Source organism: Canis aureus, chromosome 16, assembly GCF_053574225.1.
Source record: "Canis aureus isolate CA01 chromosome 16, VMU_Caureus_v.1.0, whole genome shotgun sequence".
Taxonomy (NCBI): Eukaryota; Metazoa; Chordata; class Mammalia; order Carnivora; family Canidae; genus Canis; species Canis aureus.
Window position 1 is genome coordinate 44,628,791 of NC_135626.1, and position 25,679 is coordinate 44,654,469.

General features: G+C 39.7%; 1 protein-coding gene and 1 long non-coding RNA gene across 5 annotated transcripts in view; one reads left to right on the forward strand and one right to left on the reverse strand.

Moving 5' to 3' along the window:
* The window catches only part of MAP2K6 (mitogen-activated protein kinase kinase 6), a 121,468-nt gene extending 113,333 nt beyond the window's left edge, over positions 1 to 8,135 (reverse strand). For both annotated transcript variants that reach the window (XM_077853643.1, XM_077853642.1), the window contains exon 1: positions 7,838 to 8,135. In XM_077853643.1, coding sequence (XP_077709769.1) covers positions 7,838 to 7,853 — 16 coding nt within the window. In that variant the 5' untranslated portion in view covers positions 7,854 to 8,135. The remainder of the gene's footprint in view (positions 1 to 7,837) is intronic.
* Positions 8,136 to 8,212: 77 nt separating this feature from the next.
* LOC144286761 (uncharacterized) overlaps positions 8,213 to 25,679 on the forward strand; it is a 48,933-nt gene continuing 31,466 nt past the window's right edge. For all 3 annotated transcript variants that reach the window (XR_013354723.1, XR_013354724.1, XR_013354722.1), the window contains exons 1-2: positions 8,213 to 8,576; positions 24,066 to 24,163. This is a non-coding gene — a long non-coding RNA (uncharacterized LOC144286761). The remainder of the gene's footprint in view (positions 8,577 to 24,065; positions 24,164 to 25,679) is intronic.

The window sequence follows — 25,679 nt, forward strand, 5'->3', positions numbered from 1 at the left end:
GGCCAGCTCATGGTAATAATCAACAAAGCCTGGCAACGATGGTAGTGAGAACTGTTTTTACTTTAGTTGCTTCTGAAACAAAATGTGCCATCAGGAAGGGGAGATGGAAGGGACCAGGGAAAGAATGAATGAACAGCTTCTCAGTGGGAGGGGAAATAAAGAAAAGCAATCTAAAGCAAACAGGAAGAGTACAGCTGAGGGGAAAGGACCCCAGGATGGGCTGCCGGAGGCCAGTAGCTGAGTTCGGCGGAAATGAGCCATGGCCTACAAATCTCATAACCAGGAGAAGCACCACTCAGACATTTCCTGTGGGCTGGGCCCCAGAGGTCGCTGGTGGAGCAGTTGTCCAGGTTAACAACTTACAATTAAAGCCGAAGAGGAATGTAATATGGAAGCCCCATCACAAAAAGATTCCATTACTTGATTGAATAAAGTCATAAAGGGCAAGGTCAACAAATGTTTTTTGAAAAAGGCCAAATAGTGACTATTTTAGGCTTTGTGGGGTATTACATCTCCATCACTACTATTCAACTCTACCATTGTTGGGGGTAAAGCAGCCACAGCCAACATACAAATGCATGTGTGCAGCTGTGTCTTAATAAAACTTTATTTGTTGACACTGACTTTGAATTTTATATGATTTTCACGTGTCAGGAAATATTACTCTTCTGGATTATTTTTCCATTTTACCTCACAGGCTATCCTTAAACACAGGTGAGGCCAGTTTGCAATGAGCATGGGCCCTGGGGTCAGACAAGATCTCCTTTGCATCCCGCCTCTGCTGCTTACTGGTTTTCCAGCCATGGGCAATTTGTTAACTCACCTGAGCCTGTTTCCCCATTTGTAAACGAGCAATAATAGTATATATCCCCATAGGACTTGTGTGACGTTCAAAAGCATAATGCATGAAAAGTGACTCCTATTATACAAGGGATGAGGATGAGGATGAAGATAGCATGGGGCACTGGGGTGTGGGTTGGGATCAATACCTAGATCTACAGCTAATGGTCTGTAAAAAAAAAAAAAAAAAGTTGATCTCAATCCAATTATCTAACTAGAATATGAAACAGACAATGGGTTATCCAGCAAGGGTCTATTTAATGCTTGAACTTGGAACGGAGTTGACTCTATTACGATGCTTTGATGAATTTCATGTGACTAGGTTTTAATCTGAACATCCTTTCGATGTACAAAGAGGAATTTTATGGGTTGCACATCAAACCGTATGGACCAGCTCAGGAAAGGAAGACCTGGATGAGGAGACAGGGTAGAAATTGAATCCCAGGGCAGAAGGGGGGGTGCAGCAGTGACAGCAGCGGTGGGCTAGGAGGAAGCAGGGGATGGTCACATTTGGGGGTTATCCGTGCAGAGTTCCCTGTTTTGTCACTGAGCAGCTAGCTGTTAAAAACATTCAGATGATCTCTGACAACCCTTCTGGGGCTCAAGTGCTGAGGGAGCTTTACAAACAGCCCCCAAAACCAGCACAGGATGGAGGAATTCACTCCAGTCCTATTGCATTGGATTCTGTAGACAGCTCGCCTCAGTTTCACCGATTTTTAAAAGAAAAAGTTGGCCAAGGCTCCAGCAACCTCTGACTCTATCTAGAGGATGTGAGTAGGAGAAATGACCCTTCTTCAGCCATCGACACTGCTACTTATGCTATTCCTGCAACTTCCAAATAATGAAGCAAAAAGATGTGATGGGAATATTTATGCAAACAAAGAAGCAGAGGAAGAAATTTACCTTATAATTTAATTACCCCAAACCTTTGGTGAAATGTGGATTAAAAAGATTGAGATCCCTGCTGATTAAAAAGACTTTAATTGTCAGACATTTATTGAGCACTTCTTATTTATAAGCACGATGCTAAACGAGGTGGAGATGCAAAGATGTACATGAAGAAATGTTAGCTACCCAGCGGGGGCTTTCAGAGATCGTCCATAAAAGGCAAATAACAATTATAGTGGTTAAAACTTGCAGCTGTATAGTGTAAGCACTGGGAATTAAAATGAGACTATTTGCAAAATATCCCCTGGCAAAGAACTGGTAAGAAGCCTCATCAACATGATTCACGGATCACCATTTCTTGGGTACAGAAAAAGAACCCCTGCTGTTTGGCCTGTCAGCCCCCTTTTGCAGGCATGCCCCCCACAAAAACAAACAAAACCAAAAAAAATGTGAAATATGCTAAAGATTCTGAAGAAAATAAAATGCTTTATAAGTGTGGATTAGTAGTTTTTGTGTGTTATTTAGTGAAAAGAACTTTAGGACAGAGAATCAGAGGACGTGCAGGCAAATCACTTTGCTGCAAAGCTTCAATTTACTCATTTGTAAAACGTGATGATTGGACTAAAAAACTCCTTACATAGCTCTAAGTTCTATCACTGAATATCAGGATGCATAAGTAAGTGCATTTACTAAGGAAGGCTATGATAAGATGTAGTGATTGACATATAGTTTGGGAGGCCATCGAAGTTGACCACAGCTTTAATTCTTCTAACAAATCTCAAACTAAAGTAAGCCACCTTTTTATGATGCACATGATTGCACATGAGGCTAAAAAAAAAAAAGAGAGAAAGAAAAAGCAATTATTCTGCAACAATGCATAGAACACAGCCAGGTGCTCTGTAAGAATTATTTATGAAACTAAAGGAAAGCTACTTTTGCCCGTAGAGATTAACTGTAAACACAGAAATGTCCAGAAGTAAGTTATTTCCCAGACTGGAATTTTAATCAGATCATTACATTTTTTTCTTATTATTTTCATACGGGTCTGGATAGCTATAGAAAGTATAACAAAATGAATTTACGAAATATGTGATGTTTATTTAAGACACTTGGGTTAAAATTAAAATTAGAACTCACCAGGGAATTCAACAGTTGAGACACATGGGACCCAACTCTCAACCCATGATTACCTAAGCTTTGCAATTTTAGAATGTTCTGTCCTAACTCTGGAAATAATTTGATCCCCGTATTAAAATTTCAGGATACATTTTCTGAGAAAAAAAAATTCAAACACATAAAACACAAATGTCAAAAAAAGGGGGGAAATTCAACTTTTTTTTGGTAAAAAATACAAATGACAGTAAAATGTTAATACCTTTTTATCAAATTGGCAAAGTTTTTTTTTCAAATTATGAGACTAGGATGAAGGGAAGTAGCCATAGCTTTTCTGGAGGGCAATTTATTTGGCAATATTTACCGTGATGCTTAAACCAGAGAATGGGCACATCCAAACACTGGTGGGAATATCAATTCTGGTTAGCTCTCTGGAGGGCAATTTGGCAATATGTCCATGCCCTCTGACCTAACACTTCCATTTCTAGGAATTCATTTTAAAGACATACTCGGGCAAATGCACAAAGATGTATGTTCATGGTATTCCTTGCAATGTTGTTTATAGCTGTAAAAAAAATGGAACAATGTGAAAGTCCAACCAGAGATTAATTAAACAACTACATTCTTGCAAATTAAAATAAGCAACTGTTTAAAAGAATGGGGTAACTGTGTGTATGCAAATGTTGAACCATGACCAAGATATATGGTGGAGTATAAAACAAGTTGCAAAGTATCAGATATCATGTGTAAAACAGCACATATGTGTATGTGTGTAGTTATTGACATATGTACAAGATGTTTACCAAAAAGTTAACAGTATTTAGCTCTGGATGGTGTGACTTTGAGTGATTTTAATTTTCTTATTATGAAACTCTCTTTGGCTTGAATTTTGTTTTCAATGAGCATATATCATTTTTTATAATAAGAAGAAAACTAGTGTTAAAAGGTGGAACAGAAAACGGCAGTGGGGAAGAATTTGATATCCAGAACCTGGAATTCAGACTAAGGCCATAGTACACAGAATAACATAGGAACTGGGGTGATCATCACGGCAACTTCATAACACTGAAAATTAATAAACATGAAGGTTCTATTGAAGTAAATAAAACAGAACTGAATATAATGAATGTAGAAATATATTCGCTTGGGGGGCAGCTGGGTGGCTCAGTCGATCAAGCGTCAGACTCTTGGTTTCAACTCAGGTCATGATCTCAGGGTCATGAGATCAAGCCCCACCTCGGCTCTGCAACGGGAGTGGAACCTGCTTCAGATTCTCTCTCTCCCTCTGTCCCTCCAGTACCTCCCCCTCAAAAACATATTTATTTATTATATATTTTATTATTTATATATGTAAGTACATTTTATTATTTATATATATTCACTTGGGAATATTTCACAGTATATTAAGGGTAAGTGAAACAAAAGCTAACTAAATAGACATTAGTTCTATACACATTTTAAATTTATTCTTACACTCAGAGTAGAAAAAAAAATCCAAAAGGAGAGATGCCAAAATGTATACTACGGTCGCTAGTGACTCTTCTTTTCCTTTTCTTTATTTTCAAATGTCTCTCTAATGAACAAGCATTATTGGTGTACTTTTTTGTTGTTGTTGTTCTAAAAACATTATATAGAAATATTAGAAATACTAGAAATACTAGAAAATAGTTCCAAACCTCAGCCTTCCCCCCCCCCCCACCTCCAGCATTAAACTGCCCACAGAGACAGCCCCTGGGAGCCCCTGCAGCTGACCTGAAGCGCCTGTGAAGTGCTGACTGCCACCCCAACACAAAACAAGCTGGGGAAACCCAGGGTACCTATTCTGATTTTGTGTCCTGAGATGGACGGGGTTATAAAACATACCGGCTCAGATTACAGGCTAAGCATGACAAGTCTGTCTGGTACAACCTAACAAAGGAATTTACACAGAATGAGAAATTTACACATTTCATTTCCCAGGGTGGGAATGAATTACAGGAGAAAAGATCCCCTAACAGTGCCTGCCACGCTCCCTACATGCTTCTGAATTATGCCTTCCCTGCCTTTCTCACACCATTTACCTATTGCTGTAAACTAAGGTAAACGAGTATCTTGAAAAGGTGAAAAAGAGGGAGAAGTGAGAAAAGAGTGCTTTTCTAACAGAGTCCAACTTTTTATGTATTTTCAGGTGACCTGGGAGATGCCAGACCTCCCGACCTCCCTCCCTCCCATCAGGGCTAGTAACAATAGTTTTTCTCTCCGGGGTAATGTAGATGACACATTTTTCCTGTAGCCTGTCTTCCTGTAAAGTGCAGGAATTCCTGCACTTTCTGGGTGCCCTTCCTGTTAACTTACATTTCAGATTTCCTCAAAAGGCATCCTATCACTTTAATATTTGAAAAATGTCAGCTCAACCCCAGACAGCTAATATAAACAAGCTGAAAAGCATACCACCTAAAGTTACAACTGTGGAAAACAAAATTTCTTTTTAAGAAATTCTTTCTCGGAATCTCACTGCTGGTAAGGCTGGGAAGAAGTAGCCCAGTCCTTCCAGCTCCCAGAGAGTCTGTAATTCTTTTGCCTCTGCTCTGCCTTAAATTAGAGGTCTGTGAAACCGAATTATAGTGATCCAGAAAGTTCGTAAAGGTCCTTTGAATTGAACATGTTGTTAAATTCTTCAATACTATGAGGTTGTGTCCACCTTTCACTTCTGCCTCCCATTCCACTTGGTTATAGTATTACAAAGCAGTTTGGTACTGCGAAAAATGTCTTGGCCACTTGAGAATACCGTAGCTGAATTAGGCCAATTCCACACTTAACATCCAGGCCAAGGCTTCCATGCCATTTCTGAAATGATCATCCACTTCCTTCTATCGATAATTTTCTTTCTGCACAGGAACCTCACATTGACACCAGATGTACCTTCCGAAGAGGACCCAATTAACAAAAACCATTTGGCTAACTGGGAACTGATCTGAAGAACCACCACCAGTATCTGATCTACAGTGGGCGCACTCCTGATAGAAGTGTGCCATGCTAGTATCTTTTAGTTTCTCAACTCAGAAACTTGCTTTACTAGGACAAAGCTACCTTCAGAGTGAGGAAAAAAAAAAAAAAAGTAGAAAAGAAACCTGATTTACTTTAGACCCTAAGGTCCAAAGATAAGATCACTATAATACCATCTTCTTCATGAAACCTATCTCCCAGAGAGATCATTGCCATTTCTGAACTCCAACTGGGACATTTCTTTTTACTATCTATACAATAATCTTGTATCATCATGATTTGCATACGCGCTTTCTAAATGGTAAGTTCCTTGAAGGAAACAGGTACATTTTAAATATTTTTGTATGCCCCCAAATCCTATGCACTACATTATCTATCTATCTATCTATCTATCTATCTATCTATCTATCTATTTAAAATCTCATACATCCACATACATGAATATGTACAGATACCTACACACATACACATACATATTTATACATCTATTAAACCGAATTGAATAAATAAGTGTATACCAAATACAAAGTAACTGATGCCAGCTCTTTAATACATCAAAGCTTGGAATGCCCATTCGAAGCTGTTATGTCTAAGAGATTGTAGGTTTTCCCTCTATTAAGGAACATCTGCACTTCATAATGCCAATTCCTACGTTCTTCAGCAATGAGCTTTCCAGAGTCCCATTCTCCCCTAATGGTCAAGGAAAACACAGCCTTACTTTGAACTCTTGAGAATATATATCACCTCCTTCTTGGTCTGAGATGTATGATTCTCATCAGGAATTAAAAAGGGATTCAACAAAAAGCCAAAAAAAAAAAAAAAAAAAAGGCAGAAAGCTTATGAGACACTTTAATTTCACCAGATCTTACCCATGCATGTAGTCTTACTCACCTATACCTAATTCACCTCTTCCCTCCATACATCCTCATATGGCATATGCTTTCTCTATAGGGAAGGATTTGTTCTGAAACAAGTGACTTAGGGTCCTAGAGACACCTGACAACACCCCCTTAGCTCTCTAATGCCATGTCAGAAATTTTTAAAATCCCCTCCCCAGAATGACATTAGGGCTGCAAAACACAACTGTGTAAAAAAAAAAAAAAAAATCAAGAAAATGAAAAAAAATTAAAAACAACCATAACCCTGAATTTCTGACTTAGTATAGATGTCTAAATACATGAAATTATACATTTAAAAGATTTTATTATGATTTTCAACAAAACGGTGCAGTCCCCTCTTGTTGGTATAATGCTTAAAAGTACAGTTTTTCTCCCCATATTTTCCCCCAAGATGCAAAGCATCTCCCAAATGGGGAGACATAAAACATCTATGTCCTCACTGCTGCTTCTAAATACTGTGAGCCAATAAGCAATTGGTGTACAGTGCAAAATCTCAGAAGAGAAAGACTTCTCGTCTGCTTTTTTTTTTTTTTTTGGTAATATGTTATTATTCACACTTCACCTTTACTTCCTTTAAAAATCAAAAGTTGCTTAATGTTCAAAGCGATATCAATGGAAATTTAGCTAAAAACAGGCACCGCAACGGTTTATTCCCAAAGGAATATAAGATTACATTAATTTCCTACTAGTTTAACTCAACTTTTACCTTTCATCTTCACCTACGGACTTTTTAAAAGTTTGTATTCCTGTTGCACATAAAATTACTTATAATGTGTGTGCATACTAAAGAATTTTACAATTATATAAAGCACTGCACATTTAGACGCTACCAACCTGCTCTATCTCTCCTGACTGTGCAAAAGGCAAAAAGAGCTCAGTAATCCTAGCAGAAGAATGCAAATAACGTCAATGCACAGCTGAACTGCAAGCCCTGCCTTACAGGAACTCTCTGTGTCTGCAAAAAAAAGACACATACTAAACAGGAAATGCAACTGAGCTGTGGAAAACCTCAAACTTAAAAATGCAATCGCCAGGCGAAAATTGCATCCATGCATTCATAAATGCATGCACAACCCTTTGCATTTTTGCAAGTAATGCAAATAGCCTCTTACCTTTCGACTGAGACATTTTCCCCTTTCCTTTGATGGGGGAGGGGAGCACAAAAGACTTTGCCTTGCTTCTCTTCTGTAGCTAGTTTTGCAACAAAGATGCAAGCTGCAGGCGTGCAATCTTCATGCAAGTGGAGTTTCTCTTGACCGATGCAGCAGATGGACTTTCAGGGAATCAAGATGTAAATGCACACCTTGCAAAACAGACTGGAAAGTGATTTTTCCCCCAGTTGCAACGTTAGGGAAGGCTGTGCTGCAGCTACATGATGGGCCAGGGCTGGCAGCTAAAAGCTCCAAACTTGGAACTGAGTATCTTAGTGCGCAGACGTCCTTCCTGCGAAGGGCGCGGGGGCCGCTGGGTAATGTAGTTCCGAGCAGAGTCCACGGGGCTCGGATTTAAGGAAACGTGGTCGCTCGGGTCGCTGAGCGGGAGGACTGGGTGCACCCAGATAAACAAGTCAGACATGCAGTCGGTAGTGAAGTGATGAGGCCAGAAACGGCGGGGCCAGGGCGAGGGAGCATTTTTGTTACGGAAAAGCCCCTGAAACAACAACAGTTGAAGAACATTAGGTTAGCTGAAAAGCATTTGGCTCGCCGAGAAGGTTGGCTTGGCTGTTTCGTGCTTGCAGGGCAGCACCTGTTGCAGTGTCCTTGCCCGTAGACGTTTTACCCCCACACCTCCATTTTTTTAGAACAGTTTTCTCGCATGGAGCATTGGTTGGTGATTTGGCCTGGTTTAGAGGTAAGGTGACCCCTGGCAACTGAAGAGAGAAGATGCAGAGTTTTTACTAAGAAATGATCCGGGTCGGTTATTTTCAAGAAACCTGAAATTCATTCATTCCTGGGGGTTGGGGGGATGGGGGGGCGGATAGTTCTCATTTCTTGAAGGGTTAAAGAGGAAGTGCTGCTTTTTAGGTGTCCAAGCTAACTGTATCAGAGTTAAAATGTTTAGTTGCTTTTTTTTTTTTTTTCTCACCTGATGGAGGAGGAAAGTCCCTGGTGTAAGGGAGAAACGGGGTGGTAATCTTAAGCAAATCAGGTATCTTGAATTTAGTCGACAAAATCAACAGGTATTTGTTAAGCTTGGATGGGCCAGCCTCCTTTCTAGGGTCTTGGGGCATCCACTTGTCATGTGTTGTTCATGGCTAGGGGATGGGCAGCAATATGGTAGACAGAGCCACCCCCTACGCAAGGAAGCCAGAGATGCGCAGGGTGATTCCATGCAAGGAATGAAACCGAGTCTGGGGGCATGGGCTGAAATGAGCTCAGACTTCTGCTTTACTGAGTAGACCAGACTCAGAAATGTGCTTTCAAGGTAGAGTGGGGGAAATGGAGGATTGTAGGCATCTGAGACCCTAACAGGCAGGGTAAGGAAATGAGGACAGCCTATTCAGGAGACACTAAGGATACCATGTTGCCTTGTATGCAAAAGTGGTGGTGGACAGAATGTGTAGGTGAGGACTGTGCTGGGCGGTAAAGGCCAACTAGGGGGTTGGACTTTATTCAGCAGGTACTTGGGAGGTGAAAGGCTTTGGGGGGGGGGGGGCGCTTAACAGAATCCAAGCATTGTTTTCAGAAAATTTGTCCTCAGCTATCTCCATGAATGGAAACTCTCGGAGGGTCTAGAGATAGGTCAGGTCAGTAGCGGGAAATTAAAAAGGGCATTTTGAAAGACAATTCAGGTAGATTTGATGACTGCAAATGAAAACTATTGTAGTTTTGTTTGGAATTCTAGGAAGCCAGGGCCTTCTGAGTAATGGATACATCAGAGGGAAGAAGGCCACCATGTTTAAGCTAGAAGTCAGCAAATCAGCTCTTAAAACAAATACACCGTAGGTGTTGGAAGGAACATTGATTTACCGAGGTTAATCTCCTGTCCTGATATTATTGAGAATTAATCAGGGTCACCTTGTATTCATATTGGCTTCTGTCCCCAAGTCGAAGGGGGTCTGTATCCCAGGAGCAACAGACTCAGAGACTTGCTGGCTAATTTTCTTTCACTGTCCTTCCAGGCAAATCATTGCTGGCTCTTCCTCTCCTTCTTGCACACACCATCTCAGCACCTCTTGGAACCGGCATTTTTGTTCTCTGAGCCTCATTTAACCAAGAGGCATGTAAGTGTGGAGATCTGCATCGGTGCATCCCGTTCACCCCCGCAAACATTAGTGGAGCACCTGCTAAGTGCCAGGCCTTGGGGTAGCTACTGGAACTGCTGCGCACAGACTCCCTTAACATCCCCATCCCACCCCAGGGCCTGCACAGCAACGCAGAGCTTACATCAGTTTGCATTTTATGTGGTCAGCAGCATTGCTCTTAGATTGTCCCAGACGCCTTTCTTTATGGAAGAGTTCTGATCACAACCCGTCTAGTGCATTTTGTCCTTTGTGCTTGTGCTTTCTGTTCATGGCATACACAGTTCACCGCTGGCACATGGATTGCATTCTGAAAATCCATCTGCAATCCGTATTCCCATAGAAACAATAATGTTCCACAGCCAATGCACATATTCACCCATACACCCATATGCAAAACACCTTTGACCGATAAATTGGCTGCACCACATGTTTCAAAACACCAACATAGAGATGGCCGCTGGCTCAGTTGGTAGAGGTTGCAACTCTTGATCTCAGGGTGATAAATTCAGGCCTTACGTTGGGCGTGGAGCTTATTTAAAAAGATACATAAAAATAAATAAAAATAGCAAAAAGTGATCTTTTTTCTTTTTCTTTCTGGAAAATATACTTGTCAAGTTTCCATAGGGAATTCAGCCTCTCTCTGAAGTCTTAGATTCCAGAAGAAAAAAGTTCTTGCCTTGGTCAATGCTTTCCTCTCCCCGTAGACAGTCCTGGGTGGTGGTAGAAGCTGTACCTTTCAACAGCCATGGGCCTTTCCTCTTCCTGCCAGTCTGTGGCGATGCTCCTAGATGCTCCTAAGATAGGAAGCTCTCCCATGGAGGTGTAAGGAAGCCGAAACAAAATCTGGCACATTATTCTTTTATTAGACAGTACCTCAGGTGTTTATCATGAGGTGGCTTGTGCTCCTGCTTCGAATCCCCCATCTTGAAAATGTTCTATACTGGGGCACCCGGGTGGCTCAGTGCTTCAGCATCTGACTTCAGCCCAGGGCGTGATCCTGGGGTCCTGGGATCAAGTCCTGAGTCAGGCTCCCTGCAGGGAGCCTGCTTCTCCCTCTGCCTGTGTCCCTGCCTCTCTCTCTCTCTCTCTCTCTCTGTGTGTGTGTCTCTCATGAATAAGTAAATAAAATTTAAAAAAATAATAATAAAAGCCAAATGTGATGCATTCCTCTCCCCACCCCCCAGCTTATAGTTGCCATCAAGACAGTGGCACACTCCTTGGCATGGTATAATTGGCTCCTTCAGTCCTGCCCACTGCTTACTCTCTAGCTTCATTTGTCACCCTACGTTGATGCTATAGCCAGAAGCCAGATTTCTCTCTCCATTCTTTTAGATATACTGATCCCTCTGGCTGGCAGGCCTTTTCCATTCTCAACCTAGCTCATTCTGATCTGTGCTTGAAGAGTTAGCTTGGCTGCTAACTTCTGACAGCCTTCTGTGACCCAGCACCCTGTGAGCACCCTCAGTGTGAATTAGCTGTATTCTCTGATTCTGTAGTTCCCAGCATACACCTCTTTGTTGATTCTCATCATAGGACTGACAGGTGTTCATTTACATCTTTGTCTCCTCCAGGAGCCTGAACTCCTGAAGATCAGAAACTTATCTCTGCATTCCCAGTGCCCTGGAACTAGCATATAATAGGTACTCAGATGCATACTGAAACAATGAATGCAATAAATCGGGAAAGGACTTGTGACCATGTACAGCCTGCAATAACTAGATTCCAGCGATAGTAACACCTGCAGGGAAAACTAGAACACCTGGGCAAAGCCCTGTGCTGTCAGGTTAGAAGTGTGATTCTTGGAAGGATGCCCTTAGGTTAAGTCAGACTGGCTCTGAAAGAATTATTCTAGAAGTACATGCAGGGTGAGAAGGTGAGGGGAAGATAGCATGTCTCAACCTGGGGTGAATTTGCCCTCACCCACCCACCCAGGGACATTTGGCAATATCTGGAGACATTTTTGGTTGTCACAATGGGGGGGCGGGGGCGGGGCAGTCAGTGATACTGGCATCTAGTGGGTAGAGATCAGAGATGCTGATAATCTTACTGTGAGGCACAGGAAGCCTCCCACAACCAAGAATTATCTGGTTCAGATGTCAGTAGGGCTGAGTTTGAGAAACGCTGGTGTATAGTGACACCTTGAGAAGTTACTGACATTCTTTTTTTTTTTTTTTTAGATTTTATTTACTTGAGAGAGAGCATGAGTGAGCATGAGCAGGGATGGGGGTGGGAGGGAAGAACAGAGGAAGAGGGAGAAGCAAACTGCCCTCTGAGCAGGGAGCCCAATGTGGGGCTCGATCCCAGGACCCCAGGATCATGATCTGAGCCCAAGGTCAAGTCCATTTAATGGACTGAGCCACTCAGACACCCCGGACATTATTTTTTTTTTTTTTTTTTTTTTTTTATGATAGTCACAGAGAGAGAGAGAAGCAGAGACATAGGCAGAGGGAGAAGCAGGCTCCATGCACCGGGAGCCCGACGTGGGATTCAATCCTGGGTCTCCAGTATTGCGCCCTGGGCCAAAGGCAGGCACTAAACCGCTGCGCCACGGAGGGATCCCCCGGACATTCTATTTTTAAGTTAATTTAAAGCTAATGAAATGGAGACTGGGTGGCTCAGTCCGTGAAGCATCTGCCTTCAGCTCAGGTCATGATCCCAGGGTTCTGGGATCAAGCCCCATGTTGGGCTCTCTGCTCAGCCAGAAGGCTGTCTCTCTTCCTCTGGCTGCTGCTCCCCCTACCTGTATTCTCTCTCTCTCTCTCTCTCTCTCTCTCTCTCTCTCTCTGACAAATAAATAAATAAAAATCTTTTGAAAAAAAATAAAGCTAATGAGATTTGGTAAGTGTAACTTTTGATATGAGGAAAACACTAGACTCTAAAAGATGTGAATTCTAGTCCTGACTGCAGAAAAAGTTAGCAGTGTCTCCTAAGGCAGATCATTTAACTTTCTGGTCCTCTTTTGGTTCCACTAAAATGAGGAGGGTCAAACTAAGTTCCAGTTCTAAGATCCAATAGCTGTAAACCCAGCTCAGTGTCTGATTAAAACCACCAAAGATTTAAAGGAAGAGAGGTGTACTATTCTACTTTTTACATTGGGATTAAGGGCTCCTGATCCCCTATTCCTACAGACCAACTAATGACTGTCATAACAATATCCCTTAAGAGATGAGACAAGAAATATTCAAATCACAGTTTGAAACGTTGCCTTCCAGATAGCAACACTCATCTGTATGTGACATTTATGAATGTTTTCCAACAATGTCTACTAGATGTCAGAAACATGGGAAAGAAGGTGCCAGAGTTAAAGCTAAGAGTTCAACTCTGAATATCTACTTTCCTGGATTCTAGGAAATTACAGTATAAATAGGTACGTTATATATAATGACATATATTGGAAAGAAACATGGCAGGGCAGTTTACGGAACTGGATGAGTTGTAACTGTACAATAGCTTTTAGTACAAATTTTGTTTTTATTGCATTAATATATCACAATGAATTATGATTGTTGGTAGAAATTTTAGAAATCCCAAGATAGATTGAGCTTAGCTTCCAGTGCCCTCTCCAGTATATGGCCCAGCTATACCTTTTCCTCCTTATCTTCCGTTCATATCCTCTGTGATTCCTTTGTTTAAGCAATGTGGTCAAAACAGGATTATTTATCCTTCTGAAATACGAATCTCCGTGTCACCACTTCTGTTTGTTAACTCATGCCAGTCTACGTCTTTACCTTATTCTGGCCCTACCCTAAGTCTTCATTTTTCTGGCATCTACCCCTCATTGAAGATTCAAGGTCACTGCTTCTATGAAGTTGTCCTTGATCACATCCCTCTGTCTTAAAACATTGTCCCCTTTAAATTCTGATGGCATCTATTAGCTCTTAAGGGCCATATATTGAATACTTGCAGTAATATTACTTAAGTACAGATCTTACCTTTTCTGCTAAATCTTTCCTTCTCCACACATTCCTAACCTACTCCCTTGGGCAGACCTTACTTGTCTATATTTGGCCCCTGTTCTAAGCTTGGGTGGGGACAGTTTCATCTTCATCATGATTCCCGAGGTAAGATATATGCCATGCACATAATATGTGTTCAGTTAATACTTGTTTATCTGATGTGTGGATAGATTTATTACATACTGAATGTATTCACCGAAAATGGATTGATTAGCTTATCTTAGCGTTCTTTGTTAGAAGTTAAACAAATGCCAACACAGAGATTTACTAGGAAGAAGAATTTTTATTTCATTATGATATATGATTATCTAAAAAGTGTTTGACTAATACTTTAAGACTCCTCTTAAGAGATTTTCAAATTACTACCAACAACCTTGAAAATAAGTGTCTGATGTATCTAATGGAAATGCCAGCTGACTCTCCAGAGTCCTCATTATTCATTCTTATTGAATAAAAAATTTGTAATATGAATGTTCAGTGTGTCTAAGCAGTCAAGGAGCTATACAGAACTCCAATGTGGTGCTCTTTCAACTTTTTGGTTTCAAAACCAAATTGAATCTTAGCCAGGCATACTGGCATGAGCTGACTGACAAAGGATGTAGGTTCTAGGGAAGTAAGAATAGAAATGATTCCTGCCTAGCATTCACCCTATAAGATGTTCATATGTCATCTAGGTGGTGTGTAAAGCAGATAGCAAACTGCTTTGAATCATTAGGTGAAGTAATACAGAGCGGCACAAAAAAGATTTCAAATTCTGTTAAGAGAGAAAATTGATATGATGTCTAATCCAACAGATGCATATACTTTTTCTTCTCCTCCCACTATAGTCAAATCAACCAGTTTCAACCTCTGTAAACACACACACATGCACGTGTGTGTGTGTGTACATCGTTGTGTCTCTCATACAACACTCACTCATTTTCTTCTGTGGTCCTGCCCCATCTGGCTTCTGAAAATCTGAACAAGTCAGAGCTCTACAGAAAGCCAAATAAATGATCATGCTCTGTATGTCAGGTTCAAGTTACACTTAAATTTGGAGCTGCTTTGCTCCTAATCAATCCCATATTTAATCAGTCGTTGATTTGTATCATACAGGGTGATCCAAAAAGAAGTGCACCTTGGCCACCCAGATACTCAAATATTTCACTTTGCAGCTTCTCTAGAACCTCCTATTTGTACTGCATCATTGTTTGCAACCTTAAAAGAATGAAGAATCTTGTCATGGCTGTCATTGCAGTTGTCAGAAGTGATATATTACAGAGGGGTCCAGGGTGATAGATGCATGCCCTAGTGACATGAAAGGCACATATCAAACATTTATTAAATTGTAAAGAACTCTAGGGTCACCTGGGTGGCACAGTTGGTTAAACACCCGGCTGTTGATTTCAACTCAGGTCATGATCTCAGGGTTCTGAGGTCAAGCCGTGCATGGGGCTCCACACTCATTGTGGAGTCTGCTTGAGATTCTCTCTCATCCTTTCCCTCTGCCCCTCCCCCTACTCATGCTCACTTGCTCACTCTCTGTAGGGAGAATTTCTTTACAATGGGAGTTGTAAAATTATGGCCCATGCGCCAAATTCATGGTACCTGCTGTTTCTGTAAATAAAATGCTATTGGAGTACAACTATGCCTATTTACCTATGTATTGCCTGTGGCTACTTTTGAACTACAATAAAGACTACCTGGCCTGCAAAACATAAAATATTTACTTTCTGGCCCTTAACTGAACTAGTATACAGACCTTGCTTTACAAATTGGTCTTGACTACATATTCCTATGAACCCCAACCCCAGTTACTAATTATGCATTTCCAAAGGTGTTCAATTTTTTTTTCAGTCAGCTTGTACTTGAACTGTTTCTAATACAAAAGTCTTAATTCCCCAACTATATTGTATAGTCCTTGGGAATACTCATGAACACCCTGGAGATCTTCTATATCACAGCAGGGGATACAGAGCAAGTCTGTTCCAAGTATTTCTTGATAGACTGATTAAATGGAGCATTTACTATAAGAATCATGAATCTTGTAACATAGGAAAAAATGAGCTCTCAGTTTTCCTTGAATATCTCTGTTTTTCCATCTATTTTCCTTTTCTTACTTATCTCTCAGGATATTCAAATCCCAGATGTTTAAATACTAGGTCTATGCACGAAAGAAGGATTAAGAAAAATCAAAACACAAAATACAGGCAATGCCAGCTATGAAACATTACATCTCACAAATCTTTTTATCTTGGGAGCCCAGAAAGAAAAGAGAAAAGCATCCTGGTTTATTACATCCCATTTTAAAAAGTAATAGACCTTCACTAAGACCTACAGTGTACCATGTTTCTAACCCAACATGGTATGGGTTAAGAAAATGGAAAAAGGATGATCTCTGTTCTGAGAAACTTAAATCCTGTGGGTAATGTTAGTAACATTTGTATAATATTTCAAGGTTTACAGGCTCTTTCCACATCCACCATTTATAATTTTATCCTTACGGTGACACTGAAGTGGGTTGTCCCTAAATCCCAGTTTATCATCATTATCACCTCATGTTATTGCTTTACTTGGATAAGATGGGAAAACATGTGATTTAAAACTATCTGGCTATCAAGGTAGAAACTTGTCTTCTGATTCCTAGTCCCTTAGTTGAGCTATCCAGTCTTGTTTTAGGCTAGGTAACATTCTTGCCAATGCCCTGGAAACTGTACCTTTTTCAGGTTAAGAGTCATTTAGTAACATTTTGCCTTGTTTTATATTAGTTACTCATGGGATAAGCTCCACTCCAGACCCATAAAGTCCACAGTAAATCTGGGTATCTCCTTTACACTCTGTACCTTAGCCAACGTGCTGTGACAATTCAGTAAATCCTGTACTATTTGAGGATGAGTTAGAAACACTGATATAGGACAGTGTTGTGCCCTTGAGGGCTCCTTGATCTGTTTACATTGATATTAATAGATGGTTCTGGGCTTCAGTCACAGACCTGAATAATTCAGGTCAGACTGCCCTGCTGCACTTTTTTAAAAAACTATAAAATATTCTGGGAAATATTTTAGATAAGTGATATATGCAAGTTACAGAAAAAGTTCAGAAGCCCACAGAGCATTAAGCTGTCTGAACTATACGGTGCTGTAGAGATAATTATAGTCAATATAATGAATCAACTTTTCCTTAAATTTTTCCATTTGGATTAGTGTCCAAAGGAAATGCTTTATTATTAATGGCATATGGCAGATAAGTTGAAAATAGTGCTAATCTTCCTTATTTCCGCTCCTTGGAGATGGTAGACTAATAATTTTGTTTGTGAGCCAAATTTGTAAAAACAGTGGGTTCTATATATTTGTTAAATTAGTCTATCTTATAACCAAATAGCATTTTAGAAGTATTATGTAATTGTATAGTATTAGAAAGTAGCTATAATAAGTGTCTGATGGTATTTTATAGATTGGGCTTCGTACCATAAAGAGGGTTAAGGTTAACCTCTTTATGGTGCAGTAACGTGAGCCACATGCTCCGTGCCTTTTCATGATTCTGTAGCCTGCAACATACGGAGTAAAACAGCAGAGGTCTATTAGATGATACCTACTGCCTGTGGAATTGTTCGGAAGTCTATTTCAGAGCTCCTTTCCAGCAGCCTTTCTTTACTGACATTTAGGTGGGAAATGAAGAGAACCTAAAAACCTGCACATTTGCAAAAGCAACCAGAGATTTCCATTTTACAGGGCCTCATTTATCCTGTTGTTTCTGGATTGTTGTCATCCAAATAAATATCAAACGCATGTACTAAACAGTTTTGGGCATAGTGCCATCTGGCACTAAGTAAATTTTGGAATGCTGGTGGATATTTCAAAGAAAATTGCAGAAAGCGTCGTATACAATTTCCTTAAGCTTATTTCCACGAGATCTTTGATGTCAGAAGCTCATTCTACAGGTTTTTAAGAGGCATTTGAATGATTTTTTTTTAAATACCCAGGTAGTGCCTTATGAAAAGATATAATGCTTGGCTCCTAACTTACAAAGACTTGTTAATTTTGCGTAAAATAGAGCTTCTATTAGTAGTCATTTAAAATATACTGTGTAAAAAAATGTTAAATATGTATAAATTTCATAATATTAGTTCTTACACCATCTTAGTGAGATAGCAAACCAAAGTATATCTAGGTTTGAAGTTAGGGACAACATATATTCACAATAAATGCTCCTGGCATTACAGGTAGATTCCAGAAAGGAAGCAGAGTATATATATTTTAAAAGATTTATTTATTTATTTGAGAGGAAGAGAGAGACTGCATGTGCAGGGAGGCGGGGCAGAGAAAGAGGGAGACAAGCAGACACCAAAATCAAGAATCAGGTGCTTAACTGACTGAGCCACCCAGTCACCTGAAGCAGAATATATTTATGACATCTAACTATCTTCTAAACTAAGATTAAGCAAATTATTATAATTCATAGGAGGTGAGCAAGCCACCTCAAACGTAAAATCATTGCATTATTTATCCCTGTATCTGCAAATATCAGTTTCTTTCTTCTTCAACATTGGAGGGGTCAAGTTGATTCAAATTTTAATCTAGTAAGCTGAAGGGACTGTTTTAGTTTGCAAGCTGAGAACCCTCACTGTTACAATTTTAAGTGACCTGATATATAGGATGTTGACTTAGAGGCAATATGAAGGTGAAACCAAAATCATTACTAGGTATTCTCTGTTATATTTAAAATTAAATACCAGAGAAACAAAGCTTTCCAAAATATGATTAAAGTTATACCTCTGTGCTACCAACCTGTTAATCTACCTCCCAACTCAGAGACGTAAAGCCTGTGTTCTATAAAGATATTTAATGATTGTCATCCTCAAGTCTTTATATAACCAGTAGTCACAGACTATTTTTCAAGGACAATTGTGACTCTGAAATATGGAATTATTGGTTAATGATGCTCTTCAAGTGCCTTCTACATAATATAGTTCCTCTGTTCTGTCTCAATCCATTTTTGATGATGAATCAAAAGATGTTACATGAAAAAATGATTCTAAGGATTCCTGCTGTTTTCTCATATCTGAATTAGCAAATTAATACCTATCCTACCTGTTTTTAAAATTTTATATTAGTAGAAGAGTCAAATATGATGAATATTTTTTTAAAGATTTTCCTTATTCTAGAGACACAAGGAGAGGGGCAGAGACATAGCCGGAGGGAGAAGCAGACTTCCCTGCAGGGAGCCCGATGCAGTACTCTATCCCAGGACCCCAGGATTATTTTCTGAGCCAAAGGCGGACGCTCAAACACTGAGCCACCCAGGCATCACATGATGAATATTTCTACTGAAAGCAGTTTAGGCTGGAAAAGGCAGAAAAATTCAGAATGTTATTATATGGAAGTATATTTCATGAGAACTAGTGGATATGTTCAGATACAGATTAAAAGAAAAATAAAAGGGAGTCAGATAATTTGGAACATATTTAATCTACTTATAATGAATACTGCAAAAACCAAATTCATACATAAAAAGCAAAATAATCAACTTTAAATTAATAAAATCATTTCAGGTCTATTTCAGAGAAAATAATGTTCCCTGCATCACCTGCACAGGAGTAGATAAGTGTCTCTGTTATCTTAGCTGTAGTTAGAATCACCATTCTTTCCACTCAACTGAACAGTTGACAATTGAGGACTGATGACATAAGAGCCCCTGAGATACCATTCATTGTGGTTCAGGCTGTAAATACTGTGATTTAGGCTGTAAATACTGTGAAAAATTAGGTGCAATAAAAATTCAAGTAAATATGAATTTTGGGCCCTGGTTTCATGTTTAGAGGATTCTGGTAGAGATAGAAAAGTGTCAAATACCAAAAATATAGCATAAGAAGATGCTATTTTCCTGTGTAGTATCCCATGGAGCAGATACACTGACAGAGCTCGAGCACTTGCTTCCATGACAAGTCAGTTTCCATTATTGGCTAGTTGTTCACAGGTATAATTTGATGACACTAGATCTGTATGGGCTGACCATAATTGTGAGGGGGATTACAGCACAGACTCTGGAGTCAGACTGCCTGGCTGGGTTGGACTCCTGGCTCTTCTAATTACAGTTGACCCTTGAATAACACAGGTTTGAACTGCATGAATCCACTTATTTGTGGATTTTTTTCCAATGAATACAGTACTGTAAATGTATGCTCCTTAGGATTTTCCTAACGCTTTTTTTCTCTAACTTTATTGTAAGAGTACAGTATATAATCAATATTACATACAGAATACATGTTAATCGACTATGTTATCTGTAAGGCTACCAGTCAGTAGTATGTTATTACTAGATAAGTTTTGGTAGAGCCAAAAATTATTAATGGATTTCCCTGAAACAGATGTAATATAGTGTGTCAGTTGTACTCAAATTATAAAGAACGTATACAACTCAATGCCCAAAAAACAATCCAATTCAAAATGGCAGAAAAAATGAACCAGACATATCTTCAAAGGAGACATCCAGATAGTCAATATACACATGAAAAGATGCTTAGCATCCCTCATCACTAGGGACATGCAAATCAAAACTACAATGAGATATCACCTTACACCTGTCAGAATGGCTAAAATCAAAAACACAAAAAACAACAAGCATTAGTAAGGATGCAGAGGGGAAGGAAGCCTCATGCACTGTTGGTGGCAATGCATACTGGTGTGACCACTGTGGAAAACAGTATGGAGATTCCTCAAAAAGTTAAAAATAGACCCATCCTACAAGGGCAGCCCGGGTGGCTCAGCAGTTTGGCACTTGCCTTCAGCCCAGGACCTGATCCTAGAGACCCGGGATCGAGTCCTGCATCAGGCTCCCTGCATGGAGCCTGCTTCTCCCTCTGCCTGTGTCTTTGCCTCTCTCTCTCTGTGTCTTTCATGAATAAATAAATAGCATCTTAAAAAAAAAAAACCACCCTACAATCCAGTAATCACATGAGTGGGTATTTGCCCAACGAATACAAAAACACTTAATTCAAAAGGATATGTTCACTTTGGTGTTTGTTGCAGCATTATTTGCAATAGCCAACGTGTCCATCCACAAATGAATGGATACAGAAGATGTGGTATACGTACACAATGGACTATTATTCAACCATTAAAAAGAATGAAATCCTGCCATTTGCAACAACATGGATGGAACTAGTGAGTATAATGCTAAGTGAAAGAAGTCAGTTGGAGAAAGACAAATGCCATATGATTTCATTCATATGTGGAATTTAAGAAACAAAATAAATGAACAAAGGAAAAAGAAAGACACAATCCAAGAAACAGACTCGTAACTATAGAGAAAAAACTAATGGTTGCCAGAGGGGTGGTGGGTGAAGGGATGAGTGAAACAGGTGATGGGGATTAAGGAGGTCACTTGTCATGATGAACAACTGGCAGATATATGGAATTGTTGAATCGCTAAAGTGTACACCTGAAACTAATATAATACTATGTTAGCTATACTGGAATTAAAATTAAAAGCCTAGGGGCACCTGGGTGGCTCAGTGGTTGAGTGTCTGCCTTTGGCCCAGGTCATGATCCTGGGGTCCTAAGATCGAGTCCCACATTGGCCTCCCCACAGGGAGCCTGCTTGTCCCTCTGCCTATGTCTCTGCCTCTCCCTTTGTGTCTCTCAAGAATAAATACATAAAACCTTTTTAAAAATAAATAAAATTTAAGACCTAATATAATTTTTTTTTAATTTTAAAAAATGTTATTCATAGATTTTCAACTGTGTAGGGAGGGGAGGTGCCCCTAACCCCCATGTTGTTCCAGGATCGGCTTGTACTAGTTCTGTGAATTGAGCAAAACAGATCATTTCTCTGCCTTGGTTTCCTACAGATACAAAGGCAATGATAAAAATATCTACCTCATGAGGTAATTGAGAAATGTAAATAAACAAATAGACGTAAGGCTCTAAGAACAGTGCCCAGTCCATGGTATGCTTAGTGGCTATTAGGTATGGAAGCTTTGGGTTCTTTTTATTACTACTAAATTTCTCAGCAGTGGCTCCTTTCTTGAGAATGAGGATTGTATGTGAAGTGGGAGAGAATTGGGATGTAAGAACACACATCCTCTCAAGTGATAAGAGAAATAAAAAAGCTTTGAAATTAGAGGAAGGTTACCGCCAGCATTAAGAAATGTGAAAAGAAAGCCTTAGCTTAATGGAAGGGAAAGGGAGAAGAAATATTTTTATTATTGTGGCAAATCAAAACACTGTTGGATACTTGTTAAGAGGAAATGGAGGCCATATGGAGAAAACCATTCCATTCCACAGTGTGGGATGGATTTAAAGGACAACCAAATAGCCCAGGCGTGAATTATGTAGGCCTTTGGCCATATAATGTCATAGATTAACAAAGCAAACAGCAGAGGGCATAGTAGTAGTTAATGAGAGGTGGCAAGAGTCGTCAGGCTTCAATGGTCAGTTCTCATGATATGTTTTTTTTTATTATTAAAGAAATACACTGAAAACAGTATTTTGGTTCTTTCCAATAATTTGCGTGCATTAAGACCTTAATATTCTAAATCCTTCTATTTTCTTTAATCTCTGTATTTCTTATATTCGTTGTCTTTGTATGAACCTTTTTCTTGTAACCATTACTAGAGGGACTGCCTTCCTGCTAATGAAGTTGTTAATTAACTAAAGTAGCTCAATTTTTTTTTTTTAAGATTTTACTTACTTATTCATTACACAGAGAGAGATAGAGACATAGGCAGAGGGAGAAGCAGGCTCTCTGTGGGGAGCCTGTTGCAGAACTCAGTCCCAGGATCCCGGGGTCATGCCCTGAGCCTGAAGGCAGATGCTCAACCACGGAGTCACCCAGGTGTCCCACTAAAGTAGCTCAATTATTAGACATATTTTAAAAATCAGAATGTTTTCCTTGAGGTCTACTTGCCTGATAATTAAATCAAGAAGAGAGGTGAGCATGTAGGGGAGGTATTTTATTATTATTTAAAAATGGAGCAGTTCTTATGAAAGATTTATTAATTGATTATATGTTTGAAATAATTTGTTTGATAACCTATCTGAAAGGATCCACATGAATTGTTCGGAAGTAGGCAGGGGTAAAAGGAAAGGCCTAGAAAACAAAATTAGATAATTTTTTTATCTGCATGAGTTACTTTCCATTGAGAGTTTAAAAATACACCTAGAAAATAAACGTTCTTCCTTTATCAATGTTAGGAAAAGTCCAGACATGAAAAATCATCCGGTAAGAATCTGCAGAACCTCAAAAGGATAAATAGGATTACATTGAGGTTTTAATCAGTGTTCAGAAAAATCAAAAAGTCCAGCCTACTGGTAGAATGTTCTGTTGCCTTCCTTCCACAAATACTAGTGCCAATTTTTGAAGTTATTATGAGTTCTGAAGCTACACTTTTGGCTTGTCTAAAAATGTATACATTTAACCTTTTAACTTTCATTTATCTGGGTGAATTATTTTAGGAATTTATGATCAATGCTAGTTTTGAGTCGATAGTAAAGGAAGAAAATAAGACATTTTTTAGATTTCATGTTCCCCGTGACAGATTCCTTCAAAGAAAAAAAAAGTTTCTGTAACAAGAGCTGAGCAAATATCTATGAGTGTGCCTTCCAAAAAATGAATTGAGCCTTGTGTCTTAAAAACAGCATTTTAAAAATAAGTCATAAGGGAGATGAGGGAGCTGAGCTGTGATAGATGATATTCCAGATATCTCTTCAATCAATTTTGTATAATGCTTTGGAAGCAGACTAACGAGTAATATGAAATCATTTTTCAGGATGCTATATGTGCACACTCTTTGTTCTATTTCTGTATTCCTTGGCACAGGCAATTTAAGCAATGTACTTGTAATACTCCAAGAACAAAGACCAATTTCCCTGAAGGTGATGAGCACTCTTGAATTTCACAAGTGCAAAAAAAAAAAATCATTTTCATGTTGTCACATTTAGATAATGAAGTGTGCTAGATTTACAGAGTCTCCATGTTGAGTTTCAGAAATTATGCCCATTGTGTGTATGTTTTATTCCAAGAGTCAGAAAGTAGATGTAGGCCGTTCTTAACAAGCATTGACAAGTAGTAATTATCAGCGAGTGTTGTGAAAGATGGAGGGCTGAAAGGATTCAGACATCAGCTTCTGAACATGAGTATCTTTTATTCTCGGGAAAACAGGTATCCAGTTGATCTGTTGATGATCCTTCGTCGAGGATTCAGGATCGGATGGTATCTCTGTGTGACTGAAATGAACCACCTGTTGTCTTCAAATGAAAGTAAGGGAAAAGGTCGGAGAAGGACAATATATTAATCCTTCTGGCACCTTGCAGCCGCTTTGCTTGTTTTGTTTTACTTTGGAAGGATGTGCAGGGCTGAGAGTAGAAGTGCCTCCCATCTGGGCCCCCTCCTGGGATGTTCCCCTTGACAATGATGTGCATTCGAGCACACAGTATCCTGTCGGAGGGGATTCCAACGTTCAGAAGCTACCCTGTCTCTGCTCATCTGATTTTTCCTTGAATGTTGACATGCACGGTTTTGTTTGTTCTCCAAGTGTACCAAGGGCACTTTGCCAGAGAACTGTTTCCCTCACAGTGTAGGTAAGAATAGTGTCAGCATGATTAAAATGTTGGTAGCTATTTGACAAAAAATCCAAAGTGGAAATCCAAGGGTTGCAAGACACACAGATACTTTCTTCCCTCTTCCTGAAACCTAACCTGAATGAACAGGACCCAAAGATCGGGTGATTATTCTCTCCCCGCACTCCCCCTGAAGCTCCCCCATCTTTGGGGGCACAGTCCTGCTTAAACTTGTTTCTTCACATTCCACACAGAGGGCAGAGTTCTGAATGCGTACACAGTCTACCCTTACCCAGTTTCACGTTACGTAATAGCTGTGAATGCCCTCTTGTGCCTGGGAATAGTACAAAACTAAGCCTTGATAGAATGTCCACCAAAAAGAAAACCTTTGGGCAACATCTCAGTAGTTAGGCACAGACAGAAAGGCAATTTTGCCCATTTTACTAAAGCCTGAGACCCCATTATGAGGTCACAGAAGAAAATCAAGATAGGGACACCTGGGTGGCTCAGTGATTGAGCATCTGCCTTTGGCTCAGGTCGTGATCCCAGGGTCCTGGGATTGAGTCCCACATTAGACTTCCCATGGGGAGCCTGCTTCTCCCTCTGCCTTTGCCTCTGCTTCTTTCTCTGTATCTCTTATGAATAAATAAATAAAATCTTAAAAAAAAGAAAATCAAGACAATAAAGGGTTTGAGTTCATAAACCTCTCTTAGACCTGAGTGCAAAAAATTAGGGCCGATTGGAAAGCTATAATTTGCTTTACTGTCTTAAGAGTTGGAATGTTCACTCTCAAGATACTAGCTGCTGGGAAACCAACAGGCTCATTCAGATATATCCGTCTAGAAGAGTCATAGGACTTCTCATTCAATGACTAAACTGTAAGAACTTTATTGGGACTACAAGAATGCTTTTAAGGCAGCTAGTAGGAGGTTTCATTAGAAGTTCACAAATCGGGGGGAAAGGGGACGGGGGAGAAAGATGACCACAGAGATTTGGCACTCAAAACCTTGAGTTATGACACTCATTTTAAAGGTGTTTCATTCCTTCATTCATTCACTCACTCACTCATTCCACTTTGGAGGGAAGATGGAATGGGGAGAAGAATGAGTTCGGGCATCTCACTTGATAATCTTGCTCTTCCTGAGAGGTTCCCCAATCTGCTTTGAATAGGAAGAACATTGCTTGTAAAATCACATACAGCTAACTGTATTTAGAT